The 14,823-nt window shown below is 43.5% G+C and overlaps 1 protein-coding gene across 3 annotated transcripts in view; it reads right to left on the minus strand.

Moving 5' to 3' along the window:
• Positions 1–233: 233 nt before the first annotated feature.
• P4HA1 (prolyl 4-hydroxylase subunit alpha 1) overlaps positions 234–14,823 on the minus strand; it is a 38,220-nt gene continuing 23,630 nt past the window's right edge. For 2 of the 3 annotated variants that reach the window (XM_050898909.1, XM_050898910.1), the window contains exons 10-15: positions 9,580–9,679; positions 8,043–8,096; positions 5,731–5,796; positions 5,162–5,230; positions 4,362–4,458; positions 234–3,887 (exon numbers count right to left, since the gene is read on the minus strand). In XM_050898909.1, the coding sequence (XP_050754866.1) occupies positions 3,817–3,887; positions 4,362–4,458; positions 5,162–5,230; positions 5,731–5,796; positions 8,043–8,096; positions 9,580–9,679 (457 nt within the window). In that variant the 3' untranslated portion in view covers positions 234–3,816. Of the gene's footprint in view, positions 3,888–4,361; positions 4,459–5,161; positions 5,231–5,730; positions 5,797–7,925; positions 7,980–8,042; positions 8,097–9,579; positions 9,680–14,823 lie in introns of all 3 variants that reach the window. The other variant, XM_050898911.1, reaches the window with a different exon arrangement.

Here is a 14,823-nt window from a genome sequence, read left to right on the forward strand (position 1 = left end):
TATCTGCCCTCCCCTTTTGCAGTCCATTAGGGCTGTGTGGTTCCGACTGAGACACCAAGTTTGGGTCCGAGAACGTGTTTAACAGTGATTTGTGGTGTGAGCATCTTCTGCACCTGCCCGCCTAGATTATGAAGTGAAACAAATGAGCTCAGTTTCCAGGAAACACACATGGTGATAAAAAATCTGTGTAATCAGATTTACAACAGCCATATACGAGGAGAGTTTGATGTCGATGATTTTTCACTGCTAAATGGCAGTGGCTTTTATTTTAAGCCCATTTTTTTTACATTAAAAATTTTATTACAAAAAATTTAACAGTAAGGCAGTTTCTCAATTGTCAGTCACTGTGAGCCAAACAGTTTTCAATCATCTTTAATACAAAACTAGATTCACACAGGAGCCACGCTCTTGATCCAAAAGCCCTTTGAGAAATGAAGGGGTAAGGCAGAAGGCACCAGCACCACCTGTGTAATCCCTCACACATTTAGTGTTGGGTGCATGAACACTACTGCAGGGGAGAAGGAGGAAATATGGATTGTCTGCAGTTTAAAAAAATATGCTTACCCTTTCTCTTCTAATAATCTGGAACGTTTTGGTCTGATGTGCCTCAGCAGACTTGAGTTTCAGTTTTGAGGGATTTTTTTTTTTTTTAAACCAAGTGAAATTTTCCACTGTCAAAAGACAAACTATTTTTCTTCCCCGAAGAACTGCAAGTCACTGAGTAGTTCACTGCTTTAAAAAGTCATGCACTAAAACGTTTTTACTCCCCAAGCAATGCGTCTTAGAGACTGCTCTTAAAATGCTGTTTAACACTGGAAGTACTCGATGGTAGTCGAGGTGAGGGAGGTAACTTTAGCAAATTCCCCAGACATTCCACAACTTCCCTCAAGCTTGTCATTCAGCTTTTGGTGTTGGCTGAACAGAGATGGGGGAAAAAAACCCAAACCCATTGCTTAATATAACAAAACTGTGATTTCTCATTGCTTCAACCCTTCCTTTCTTCATTCAACATGGAAGAGACCATAGCATTTTCTTCCACTACGGCAGTACCTGAAGCAGTCACTGACACTTCTTACCCAGCATTTCTCTTTTACCTTACGTAAATTCTACAATTTTTAGCTTTTAATTATTTTAATGTGTCAAGTAACTCCTTTGCTCACTTTAGAAAAAAACAGCTTTTTTGTAATAGCAAACCCAGATGCTGTTTTCTAATCATGTTCATGGTGGCAATATATTGATTTCTTTTTGTGCTTGTTAACTATGCAGGATTGGCTTCTCTAAAAGCATTTATAGATGCCTCGGAGCTACTGAGAGAAAATTAGTGCCCCAAAGGTAAGACTCCTAACGCCACACTGTTCGTTGTGTTCTTTTACTTGCAGGAAAGTGGCAGGACCTACCTGCAGCCATGGTTGCCTTTTTTTTGGAGCTGAAGAAAGTAAAAAAGATGGGAAAGAGACACCAGGGACAGGAACGGAGATGAATGACACTGTGTGAAAGGGAGAAAACTCAGGTACGTAGAAATGTTATGGGGTTTTTTTTTAATGATTACAACGTAGTGATCAAAAATATGCTCTGATAACCCATTTGTTTGGTGAATCTATTTATATCAGATACTGCTCTAGTATACCAGCTATTTTGAATAAATGAGCAGTACAGATGTGAGGTGGAACTATTTCTCATTTTTGTTTTTATTTGTTTCCTTAAGTAAGTGCTGGATGGACTTTGTTTCACATCTGCCAAAAGCCCAGGCAAAATGCAAGAAGGTGCAGGGCTAAGGATAAACAGTTACGCAGGTCCCATTGCTAACAGGCTCAGTAGAAATTTAACAATGCATTTTCCAGCAAAGATTTTAAAGTGTCTTCTGAAAGTATGCAGTTTCTCAAACACTATAGTACCTTAAACTGCATTCTCAGTATTCCAGAGGTATTTCTAACATGTTAACAGTTGGTTTCATCTATGTTTTGGCTCAATTTTCAAGATTTGAGTGAGGCAGAAAATCCAATGAACTAAAATTGGAATTTTTTCCTTGGCAAAGACTTCAGGTTTGACCCCTAAACCAGTAAAACCATCATCATCCAGAAAATCAGACTGTTTAGGTAGAGTCTGGTGCAGCTCACTTTGATTCTTGTCCTCCTGCTAGTGGAATATTTAGACATTTTGCTAAAAATCCTGCTGTTGAAGAGCAACGGCTTAGGAAAGCGAACCTCCCTGCTGCAGCCTCTCCCCACCCTGCTCAGCTCTTCCTGTGCTGGGGGGCAGCGGGGACAGCAGTTATTCCGCCCGCGGGAATCTGACGAGTGGAACAGAAGTTCCACAGCTACAGCAGCAGTCTCATCTCCCTCAGAGGTTTCAACTTCCTCTCGCTGTAAGGATGACTCGTCACAAAGTAAGGTCCCTGAAAGTCGCTGTGAACGAGTTCTTCCAGTGCGGGCACCGCTGACTTTGGGGACGCTTTTTCTGGGTGGGTGGCATGAATCGGGACGGCCCCAGCCCTGGCTCGTGGGAAGAGCAGCAGTGAAGCGAGCAGCACCAGAGCCGCTGGAGGAGGCCCCTTGCCAGCGCTTCCTCGCTCACGAGCGCCAGCGCCAGCTGAGGAGAGGGGAGGCGGCGCGAGGTGCGGCGCTGCGGTGGAGGCAGCCTCCGCGAGGTGAGCGACACCAAACCATCCAGAGCAGGCACCTTCTCTGGCATCCTGTGCAAACAGTCGCCCCGTGACTAAAGGCGCATCACTGCTGCGGCCTGCATTCAGCATCCACAGCAGAAAAAAAAAACATTTGCAAAATAAAAAGCATCTAAAAAAGATTTAGGATTATAAATAGGCCATCTCTTTCTCACAAAATCTTGAGAACTGGGAGGACGAGGGTGGAGAGCATTCTGTGAGGACTCTGTATTACCTCATCACCTGAAGTCTCATAACCAATTTGAAATTCCAGTGTCCTAAGGCACAATTATTTTGATTAATGAAGACGGTAACATTCCCATCCCCACTGCCCAAGGAACAGATGTAAGAGTTGACTACTAAGACAGAATAAAAGCAGCATTTGTTTATGTGGACAAACATTAAAGAAAAAAAATGGAGGGAAGACAGGCTGTAATTGTTGTCAGGCTGCTCTGATGCAGGCATGTGTTTGACACAACGCTGCGGAAGCATCTCATCTATACGTATGTAACTGCTGGCTCACATTTTCAAGGTTAAGAGCCAAATTCCCCGCAGAGGCTGAGAAGGAAGACGGTTTAAAAATTGGGGCTTTTGTGGAAGTGGAAAAACAGGCTAAAACATGATAATAACCTGTTCCCCCGAGAAAGACCAACCATGCCCACTGTTCTCAACAATAGTGGTCAGGCACTCTAGAAAAGCAAGGAGTCGAATGTCTGGAAGTTGAGGAACACGAACTGCTTTAATTCAGCCTTCCTTAGAAGGGAGCCCTCCCCTGAAATCATCCCGCCCTTAGCAGACTGACAGTTGCGAGGAGGACTCTAAGCGAACGATCGCTGCCTTTCCATGCTGATCAGAGGGGCGATGGTGAAGGGAACACCACACACAACACCACTGTTTGTTAGTTGTGGCCCTGATCTGTATTTTGTCCTTTTTTTTTTTTTTCTTCCCTGTAACACTCATAGACCTTAATATATTCTGTTCATAAAACCTTAAGGGGATATTTTAAGGGAACGAAGAGCATGTTTGTTTTGTCCACAGATGAAAAACCGGTGTAGCTGAAGACTGAACCTGTAAGGAGTGTTAGTCAATTGTAAACTGTAGGAGATGTGTGCATTTTACACAAACTGAATACAGAAGAGACAAAGGACGAGTCTGCATCATTCCAACTCTGATAAAGTGCACGGCCTTCGGAATTCCTGTCCCCGCTCGTGGAGCCATTTATTGGATACTGCAAAGACAGAAAGGCGTTTGATCACTGCACCTGGTTAGCTTGTGCTTCTATTTAAGCTAAATATATGCTATTGGCCAGCTTTCAGTTAAGCACAGGATTTATCTTCATTTTCTAAAGTATTTTAATACACACATATAAATGTGAAGCTGGTCTGATAAATCCAAGAGGGAAAAAACCTTCCAGTAGCTGCAAAACTACGAACGACTATTAAAGTAGATATAGTATTACATGTACTTTATATATACATAATAAAATATGCTACTACATATAATATATATAACATAAGAGACAGAGAGAGAGAGAGAAGAAGTAGATATAGCTATAAAGTAGATTTCTTTATAAAGCACCTAATTTCTGGCTGCTTTTTATTCCACCATGAAGTCCAGAGGAAAAAGAAAACCAAGACAACCCACCAACAAAGCCCCAGACCTCCAGGTCACAGGCAGCGAGAACAACGTGAGGGGTACTTACCCCATTTGTTTCCAACTAGTACGGGGCAGGCTGCGTGCCGCGTGCTGTAATCTCCTTCTCCGCTTGGGAAGAGATTGTACCAGAATACAGCTGTTCCCTGGAAATTGCAGAGGAAACCCTCAGCATTTTGCTCTGTGCGGTACACACTTTCACACCAACTTACTTAATGGTAAGGCAAAGGTACGTGCATTTGTATTTCAGACGTTCCTTTTAAACTGAAGGCTCTTTCCCATATTCTAACGTCTGCTTTCCTAAGGAATGAGTCTCCTTTGACTCATTCTCTGCCTATATATACTTGGCTGTTAATTTTTTTTAAACCCTAAGCCAGTTTCAGTCAACTCTGACCAGTTTTAGAAAGCAAGATAATTTACTAAAACTGAGCAGCAGGCCAGCAAAGACACACCCTATTCGTGACCCTTCTGAGGGAAAAAACATTGAGGAACACACAATTTCAGGGAGAATTCCCTACAGACGCCTCAAGACTAAACCTACTTACAGATTTAAGTATTTTCAAAATGTGTTTTGAAGTATTGTAATGTTTTGCAAAGTCTATGCTTTAGAAGCAGTTAAGTCCAAAACGTAACTACGCGTTAACACGCAGAACATCAGAGGCCCTTGGAATCACCAGTACTACTCCAGTCGCTTTGCTTAATTGTAAGTACCTCTGCGCTCCCATGAACGGTGCTCTAATCTTCTATATAAACTCACTTTAAAGCTTCTTTTTAAACATTTATACATCTGTTCTCTTTTTGACTAGGTGGAGAGAGGAGTGGTTACACTGGATAAAAACCCCTGCTTACCTTTTTAGGCCAGACGCTAGCTCCTACTTCAGGAAAGACAGTAGCTCCCCCTGCTGACACATCGCTCATCTGAAAAGGTGGGGAAAGGCACAGGTAAGTTGCAAGCCGTTGTCACGTTTTAGTAAAATAAAATTAGGTTACTGAACAACTTAATTTCTACCTCCCAATGAGCGAGCAAAGGCTGCGTGATTAGCAGCCTTAAAAAAGGCTGAAACCCACCCACTTTGTTCAAAGTGCGACAGCCAGCCTTGTCCCTGAACGTTACACGCTCAAATGTTTTGGCAATGAGCATGCTATAAATACCAATGCAGATACAAAAATGAAGAGACAGTCAAATAGTTTAAGCTGATGCTCAGCTTTGAGGAAGAAAACCTCCTTAAGAACACATGGAGGAACCATTACTTACTTATGGGTAAGAAGATACCCCGTATGTATTACTGCTAAGTTAGCGGCTGCCTTCGTTTGCAAGTCACTTCAGTAAAAAAAAGGTAATGAAATCATTCAATGGTATAGAATATGCAGTGATAGATATTTTTGGCACTAGCACATGGCAGAAATATATCACTTACATAAAACAACCAAGTAGCAATTCTGTTGCCTGTTCCCAGTTCCTTAAAAGCATCTGGCTCATCTTTCTGTGAATAAAAGCAAGCAGATTTAATAAGCATTTCATTTTGATGCGTGAGAGGAGCCAATGACATACAGCTGCAGAGCCAGCAGCAAACTCATGCAGAAAAATTAATTCAGTCCCTCTCTTTGGAAGGAGGGGAGAACGCAATATGAGGGTATCTATCAATTTAAACAAACTAGGCACTTTAAAATTCTGTAGGACAGGGCGGGCTCAAGCCCAAATTGCTAATAGGTAAGAACAACTGTACTGTCTGAAAATGAGTATATACATCCTCTTCACAGCCACAAACTTAATTATTTAATTACACTCACTTATCCCCTCTTGTCCTTGGCCAAGACGAGCAACAGCGAGGGCAGCTCTTCAGTCCCCGGTTCACCGAGAACCACGCTACCGCAGAGCTCTGCCGCAGGGGTGGCTCCGAGCATTCCCTGAGGGCAGCTGCCAGCCCTGCTCCCTCGGGGCTGGTTCTGCCTTTGTGGCCCTCACCCCCTTTCCTGCTCCGGCCTTTCCGACCTCGCGCTGGAGCTGCAGGTGCCGGCTGCTTTGCCAGGCAGGCTGCTGCTCGACCTAGCTGGCCTTCCGCATTCTGCGCTCCTCCTTGGCACACAGGCATTTTAGAGTGCCGTTAAAAAAATCCAATGAGCGATTCATGAAGCAGTGCGCTAACCCCAGCCGCAGAGTGTCTGTGGCAGCCGTTCCTGAAGCTTTCGACAGCAGCAAGGTACGTCCCTGCCTAAACGCACGAGAACGTGCGCGGTGTGGCTGCGACACCATCGGCCCAGCGCTGTGTTCAAAGGGGAGGCCTCCTCCCCGCACGTCGCAGCACGTGTGCACCTCACCCTTGCTCTTTCCTTCCAGCTGGGAAGGAGGGAGGAAGCCGAGTGCGCCTCAGCAGAGCAGGAGCTTGTAACAGGCTAACAAACTAGCCCAGAGAGCCATTTAGTAACTAAGAGGTTTTTATCACTTGACTTACAAGAACAAAACCCTGTTTTGATGGGTTACGATACCAACTTGTGTCACACCTCTCTTTTTACTTCTAGAACCCACCCCCTGTGCCCGCTGTTTGTGTGCGCTAAAATTGCAGCAATCATTACTCCAGAAATTAACCCATGCATTTCCAAACAACAGCTGTGAATCGTTTGCAATGCTTTTGAGCATGTGCTTACAGAGCAGAGATTCTCATTAAGAGTTGGTGGCTTGGATTCACACCGTAAGGTTAATCTGAAGGTGTTAAATCACACATAAGTATGCCCAATAAATAACCAACTGAATTCAGTGGCATTATTTCCAGCAGTCCGCAATTTAAGCTGGAATAGAAATAGGTTGGGAATTTAAATCAAATTAAAAAAAAAAAAAGGATGGTGAGATGAGAAGACCTCAGTAGGCTTTTTCCAGTTTCAGGAGTCTGCTAGCAATCGGCATGTAAACTACAGTAACAGAGCACTTCTCTTTTCAAAATTTCTTCAACAGCACGCAAGATGCCTGCGTCTCGGCTCTGGGGAAAGAAGTTCTCTCTCCGCATCGCAGGCCTACACGGTAAGCTGCAATGCAAGTTTTCCTACGCTGCCTACAAAGCCTTCCTCACAGAAGAGGGCATTAAGCTCTCACCCATGCAGCCACGTTTGCCTTATTCAGCAATGCTCTGCACTGCGGACACAGCCACGGTAGCTTCAGTGCCTGGATGCACGTTAGCTCATGCCACCATCATCTGCCGCACGTGCCAGGAGCACAGGATATACACCGAGTTTTTACACAGCTTAGCCGTACATCCTTCAGTGATTTTAAGCAAAATGGCTTTACACGGCTGGCCAGTACCTTGGCCAGCCAGAATATTTCTAAACGCTTCCTCAGATTTAGGGTAAAGCTAATGCTCTTTGCTCTGTTAAGAACTATCAGTCATCTCCTCAGAGTAATTCTTTTTTAATTATATTTTTGAAGAAAAATCTTGTTTCTCTGTAACGCTTAAAACATTTATCAGTTCAGCTGGTGGTTTAGAGGGCTTTCTCCACTAACATGGATTAGAAAAGTTGAAGAGCTACAAAATTTAATACACATTAAAGAATAAAAATTGTGCCACAGCCGAGAGGCCCAGGCTTCACCAGGTGACTATCTCTCCTCCATCTCTTTACTTGCCCGTGCAAAGTCAAAGTGGGGTTCATACTGTCCTCCCACTCCATAATTTGCCACCTGAAAAAGAGAAACACAGTCCTTGTGAAGAAGAAAGAGGCGGAGACGGAAAACAGGACTTACCCTTCCAAAATCAAAATGAGGCTCATACTGGCCTCCTACTCCGTAGTTGGCTACCTACAGTGAAAGGAGAAGCACAAAATCTAGTAAAGCAGTATTTTATCCAGACAAGAATTTGATCGTCGTCTACAACCTTCCGACAGATCAAGCCATAGGAAATGACAAGTCTCTGCCAGCTAAACTGTACTGTATGCAGCAAAGTCCTGCTGGGTTTATTCACGGATAGCTCTGACTTCACCCAGACTCCTCGTCAGCGTAGAGCCAGAACCTGGCTCGGAGCTTTAGGGTCTCAGCCCTTCAGTCTGCCTTTGCAGTTCTCGACTGGACACCAGCTCCCAGCAAAGCCACAGCTGAACCTTCCCTTCCCCAGGGTCAGCTTTCCTTGAAAGCTCTTCTGTCCGCCCCCAGCTGAATGAGTAAAGATATTTTCCCATTTCTGAGTGCCTGCTACTGTCTGAGCTAGTGACTTTCAGGTCTTAGAACCTGACCATGAAACTTTTGAAACACCCGAAGACCTGGACAGCCACAGGCTCCATGGAGCCCCACGATGTCTGGCTACAAGAGCAGCAGCAGACCCAAGACACTGGCACCGCAAGATGCAGTGATACTTCCCCAGGGTAGGAAAATACTTTTCTTGTATAGAAACTCTACAGGTTCTTCTATAAAATTCTATAGAAACTTCAAAATAGGTCATGGCGCTTTTACATCATTCAAGTTTAAATTGCTTTTTGATCTCTATGTCAATAAAGAGGATCCACTGTCCTTTTTCCTGATTGATTTTTTTTTTTTTCCATCTCTTCTACGTATTCATAACCTCAATTTTCAACCAGATGCTTGGGCATTTTATCATCTTGGGAGTCTTGATGGGGTACCACAGTGGCACAACAGCTTTCAGGAACCACCTTCTAGGTGTCCTGCTTTCTAGGTATTCACACGCTTTCTCAGAATCAGTGAAGCAGCTGTTCATTTAAAAGCCTCAAGCAACTGAACCAAAGTACTTCTAAAATAAAATTTACTCCAGTTACACGTACAGTCACTCTTTCCCACGTTACGGAGACGCCAGACACACTGTTGGCCTTCTAGGACCAAGGATGGGTGGCACATCTAAACACCCATTCTCTCCCCCTTTCCTTCAGTATCGGTCAAGCTAAACTTTTCACTATCACCACAGCAGCAAAGTTTGACTCTGCAGCAATGAAACTCAGTTTTATTAGTATAAATAAAAAGGAATTACACATCTGCTTCAACAAACATTAGGAGTTTCAGTTATGACTGTTTCCCTCCAGCAACAGAAAGCCATTTCCCACTAAAGTAAGCGCTACTCTGCAAAGACAACTTTGTTTCTTCCTCCCTGTAAAAAACCCTCTCATTCTCCCCATGGTCTGGGATCAAACCAGCCATCAAATTAGCTGCCCTGGGTTGAACGAGCTTTTGTGGCCACCTCGCCAACACCACCGGGGTGAGTACGGCGCTGCACACAAAGCCATCCAAAATGAAATGCCAGTTGACATTCCCCACCATACTTGTCCTAATAGTTTACCTGTAGTTCCTCTGCTGTGGAGACGTCAAGTCCTGTTAGGTCCTGTATCCTCGTGTTAATGCGAGATACCACAGGGCTTTCATATCCAGACAACCAAGCACTAAGTGGGGGGGGAAGGAAAATTAATAAAATATGGTAGTAACAGGCAGTAAGCTAGCAGTACAAATGCAGCATTTGGAATTACTTTGAATTTGAGATTATTTTTTTCATACTTTTCAAGAATCTGGTAGCATGTTCAGAAATATTTCCAGGCCATTACAAAGGCCTACATTTAATAAACCTGTTTTCTAGAAAGAGCACTTACAGCACTGGTTTAAGAAAGCTCTAAAACTAAGGGCCTTAATTCCCATACTGGACTACCACATGACTGAAGAAAACGTTCCAAACGGTGAAATCTGCTTCAAGCTGTTTTAGAAAACAGGCACAAACCACTTTTGCTCTTACACATTCCAAACCGCTAATTTAGACCCCACATTTGATGCATTTTGAAGCAACGCTTGGCAAAGGAATAGGTGAGTTTTACTTTATTTAGCGTACGCAGAGTCTATGTGATTGTAAATTCAGTTCTTCCACGTCATGCACTTACAGGCAAGCGCTCTGTGATCTGTCCTTTCACATTACTTACCTGTGCAATGGTACCAAAAATCATTATGAAAACAATTAAATAATGCATAAAATGCTTTACCATTCTCCCTGTTCAACAATTTCTACCAGAACAGCCTATTATGAATTTGGTATTTAGCACATGTTTCAGGTACACAATGATTTTTAAGGGGGGGAAAAAAACCCAACCCTTTTTATTTTTTTATAAAGCGAAAGGTCAGCTTCACCGTTCCAAAGGCATCTTCAAAATGTCTGCCTCCTACTGTAAATTAGAACTGTTCAGCTGGAAATGCTGCATTTAAAATAACTGGCAAACTAGTCAGCAGAGAAAGGTATGAACAGGTAGACAAGCAGTTCTACACGAGAATCGCTGCCTTCACCCAGACCCAAGGCAGCGTTTTCTACTCTGAGTGGTTGCTCGTTCTGGGAAGCAGCTGTGTCATCCAGAAGCGGCCGCATACCCAGAACAGCGGTGTTTGGTGGCAGAAACGGGCACAAGCTTGGTGTAACCACAGCTCTGCGCATCCCTGCCGGACCCTTACCAGCTGCAAACACATCCAGTTGCTTACATGGAAAACAAACACACAGGCATTGTTCATCTCTTCACAAGATAAAGATCTGGTTCTTTTTGAAAAAAAGATCAATTTCATCTACCCACTGTCTTTTTTCTTTTTCTTTTTTTAAAACCACTCATCTGCTCACATGATGCTTGTTTTTCTTGCTGCGTTACTCATCCCATTCTAGCCAATGCACCCTCATTTTCCCTGCTCCTCTTCTCCCTTTCTTGGCATGCTCACTACCCTCCCTGGTCCCCCTCTTCTCATTTACCTTGGCAGTCCCCTCCTAGTCACTAATACGGATGATAATATTGATGATTTGGGCCCCATTTCCGCCCTGTTTTTGCAGGAAAATGAAAACAGCTAGTTCTACCTTTTTTCTAGCATCCACCTCAGCCTTTTGGGCTCATCAGTGGTTCCTGCTGCTTTTACAAGACTGTTAGACAGAAATACCTGTGCTCGGGGCCTAGCTGGCAAGTACATCATAGTATTCCTACTCAAATGACCTTTCACATCTATACTAAATTAAGGTTGTATTCTTTAATATAAGATTTGTATTTAAAAAAAAAAAACCAGAACACTTTGCATGGGAGGAACAGTAGCATGACACGTGACACAAGGCACTGACACAGGTTACAGAATCTCTACGAGCATTTTTTGTTTAAGTGACAAACAAACTGCAGATAAAAGAAATAAGATTTCTCAAGACAGACTTGCACAAACACATATGCAGATTCATCCACTTCTGAACGCTGTTAGTATAAGGAAGTGTTGTTACTTCTTTAAGGTGGTAGGAGAATGCAAAGATGACACTTACATGAAGCATTCCCCCCCCAAAAGCAGCTATGCAGCCATGTTGAACAGGTAACACTCACAAGCAATCCTAACCTCACACGTAATACACAAGAAAAGCCCCAACACAGCCATCAGCTTCAAAGTGTAGGCTCTAGCTACCTCTGTCCAGTCTACGCATAAAGGCTTCAAGAAAAAAAATTTAAAAAACACCCCAAAGAAAGAAAAAAGCAAGCATTCTTACTATATTGGTTATTTAGAATTGCAATGAATGCTTTCAACAGGGAGACTACTGCATCCTTTCATGAAGGGAAAGTACTAGATGTATTTTAGAAATAAAATTAATTGCCCAAGGATACAAAGAAAAGTCTATGAAAGGTGGAGGAAACAGGGAAGTTAAACGATATTCCAAGTGCCAGCCTGTCTGCTGGTTGCTGAGCAAAACTTACGGGGAGGCCTGTAGCGCTGAATAGTTTTGTGTGAAGTGTTACAGCATGATTTAACCCTGTAAGCGCCATGAAATCTGCTTCCATGAGGGCAGGGAGCTCAGGAGGGCCTGCAGAACCCTGCACCGACCGTCCAGCATCAGGCGGTCTCTGTGCCTGCCGCATTCCGGATGCACAACAAGGGCCTTCCCTTACTGCAGGCTTTGCCTACCGGCCTTCACAGAATATAACAATCTGTCCTACATGGTCCTCTTTTGTTGCTAGTCTCAGCCTTGGTCCTTTGCTGACATCAAAGTAAGCGTGTACCTAGTTCAAGACCACTGATAGCAGGTATTCCTTCACACAAAGGAATCTTTTTTCCCTGCTCGTCTACCAAAAAAAAAACCCAACAACAAACCACCACCCAAAAAACCCCACTCCCTCGCCAGTGGCATATGTGATGCAGAATTCACAGCCTTAAACTGAGCTCAGCAAACCTTTTTTCTTTTAATATAGGCATAGTCACATGGGAAGTCATAAGCATGGCAGTTTAAGACGCAGGTGACTTGACTTACAGGAGGGTTTGCCATTGCCTTAATAACTACCACACCAAACCCCAAAATTCCCTGACTACAAAGGTACAGTATTTTGGTGTCCCACTTGGCTTTGTCAAAAGACACCCGTGAACTAAGCTAGTATGTTCTAGAAATTGAAAGAATTTCATTAGCGTGCTGAATTCATGCTGGGGGATTGCTTTTCTTCTTCCTCACACCGAGATCTGGCTTTTAACAGCTTTTATATTCATTACAAACAGCTAGCAGTAACTACATTTACTCCTCCCTCTTATAATTCTGTATCAGGTATCTCATTAGAGATTTTTACTAGCACAATACTTAGATGCAGAAATAATTTTAGACTAAGTAGTATATTAGGGGGAAAAAAAAAAACCAGACAACTGTCCAGAGCTACGTGACATACAAGGGCTTGTACGCCCAAAAGCTCATCTCCTCCAACTGCACTAGTCGGTCTAGGACCAGACATTACAAAGGCTGTACGTCCTTAGTCTCAGCTACACCAGCACTGCACCCGAGTATTTCAACACTGCTTTTGTAGCAGTCATTGGGCACACAAAATACCAGCATTTACGTTTGAAAACTTTCTAGAATGTACTTAGTATGTAAAAACTACCAGTAGAGTCGCAACAGGGAGCAAATAAAAGCACAGACTGGTATTTCTGAAGTGGAAACTTTAACATGATATGCTACAAGCTCCGACTGGCTGCTGGGAGGAGAGGGAAAAAAAAGCAGCTTCTTTAAAAGCAGTGTCAGAGTAGCTGAGTTTATTCTGGTACTGCACACAGCACGGCTTGATGGTGCTCCTCGAACTGCTGGCAAGGTGCCCCCTTTTATACAGCCTGCCACGTACTGCACAGCGAACAGTAGTCCTCTCAAAGAGAGGAATGCTGTAATTTAGAAGCGCATTTGCTAGGAAAGAATGTTTGAAGGGGGAAAGCAGTCATCTATTAAAAAAATAAAGCACGCATTTTTTGGTTTTCAGGAGCAATGATTCATCTGGAATCCAAACCAGCTCAAACAGCTCTAACAAAGATGTTTCTACCAGTGGCTCTGCAAGAGAGGTTCAGTGCTCCAGCATTAATAACATGATCCTTCTAAAGCAGTCGGGCTTGGGGTTTTTGGGGGTGGCTTTTACCTCCTACTATAGCTTTAGGTGTCAAGTTCTCTTTTGAAGTAAATACCTCCTAAACAATCTGCGCACGGAGGAATGCAAAGGCAAGGGGAAACAGGAGAAGGGAAGTCCCCCTCCACCCTCAAGTCTGTTCCTACCCTCAAAAAATTGCCTTCACTAACACTGCAATGTGCTGCACCCCGTTTACTTGGGCGTTTCTTTGCAATTCTCATTCCAGTTTCCAGTGAGACAGATACGGAATTAAAAATCTTAGCTCAGTAAAAGCTGGTTTAATTCTGTGAGTTCCTTAGGTATGCTGGAAGCAAGTCCCCGAGTGCCACCTTTTTGAGCACCAAACCTTAAACGTTTAAGGGTCTCATTCACCAGGTACTAGACACGAGGCTCTATTCCGGGCTCGCAGCACAGCACACCAAGGAGGCAGCAGCACTTCACGGACAACGGCTGCCCTTGTACTTTATATCACAGAGTCCCTAGGCAAGGTACAGCACGCGGTTAATTCCAGATTAAAGCCCTAGGAAAAACAGTTATTTTGTCACGTCACAAAGCCAATGAAGAGGTGATGGCAAAGGGGATCTGGCTGCACCATCAGCTGCACACAGTCATGAGAGAAGCGGCTTTTAACGATGGGTGCTTAGACTCTAGTACTATTTTTTCTGACTGTGGCATCTGCAGTAGTCTCGAGGCATAACACTTCCCACTAATGAAAAATCAAAACTCTAAGTAAAAAGTTCTCTTACTAAGGACCATCTATTTAAATAGGGGCCAATTATGCATCTCGATTTCAATTAGCAATCTGGTCACCTTCTCTAATTCCTATTATTAGCACATCAAGGTTGACAGAAACGGTGAGGGTATGTTCAAATGGATGAACAAGTTTCTTCAGTAAATGCCCCAGAATGGTCTGTGTCACAGAGGACAAATCCCGAGACTGAATAAATGCTTTTTTTAAAATACGCACAGATAAGCGAGATAGATAAGACATGGACAGACTTTAAAATTAAGAACAAAAAATAAAAAATTAAATGCAACACATGTCAAACAGGAAGACGTATGTTCCTCAAGTCATTCTGGAGGGGGCCTGCGGAGGTAGTTTTAAGGAGCAAACATGTAAGAGCTCACCAGACACTTTCCAAAGGACTCCCGCTACCTGCACGCGCTCT

This window comes from Gymnogyps californianus, chromosome 6 (genome assembly GCF_018139145.2).
Source record: "Gymnogyps californianus isolate 813 chromosome 6, ASM1813914v2, whole genome shotgun sequence".
NCBI classification, from domain to species: domain Eukaryota; kingdom Metazoa; phylum Chordata; class Aves; order Accipitriformes; family Cathartidae; genus Gymnogyps; species Gymnogyps californianus.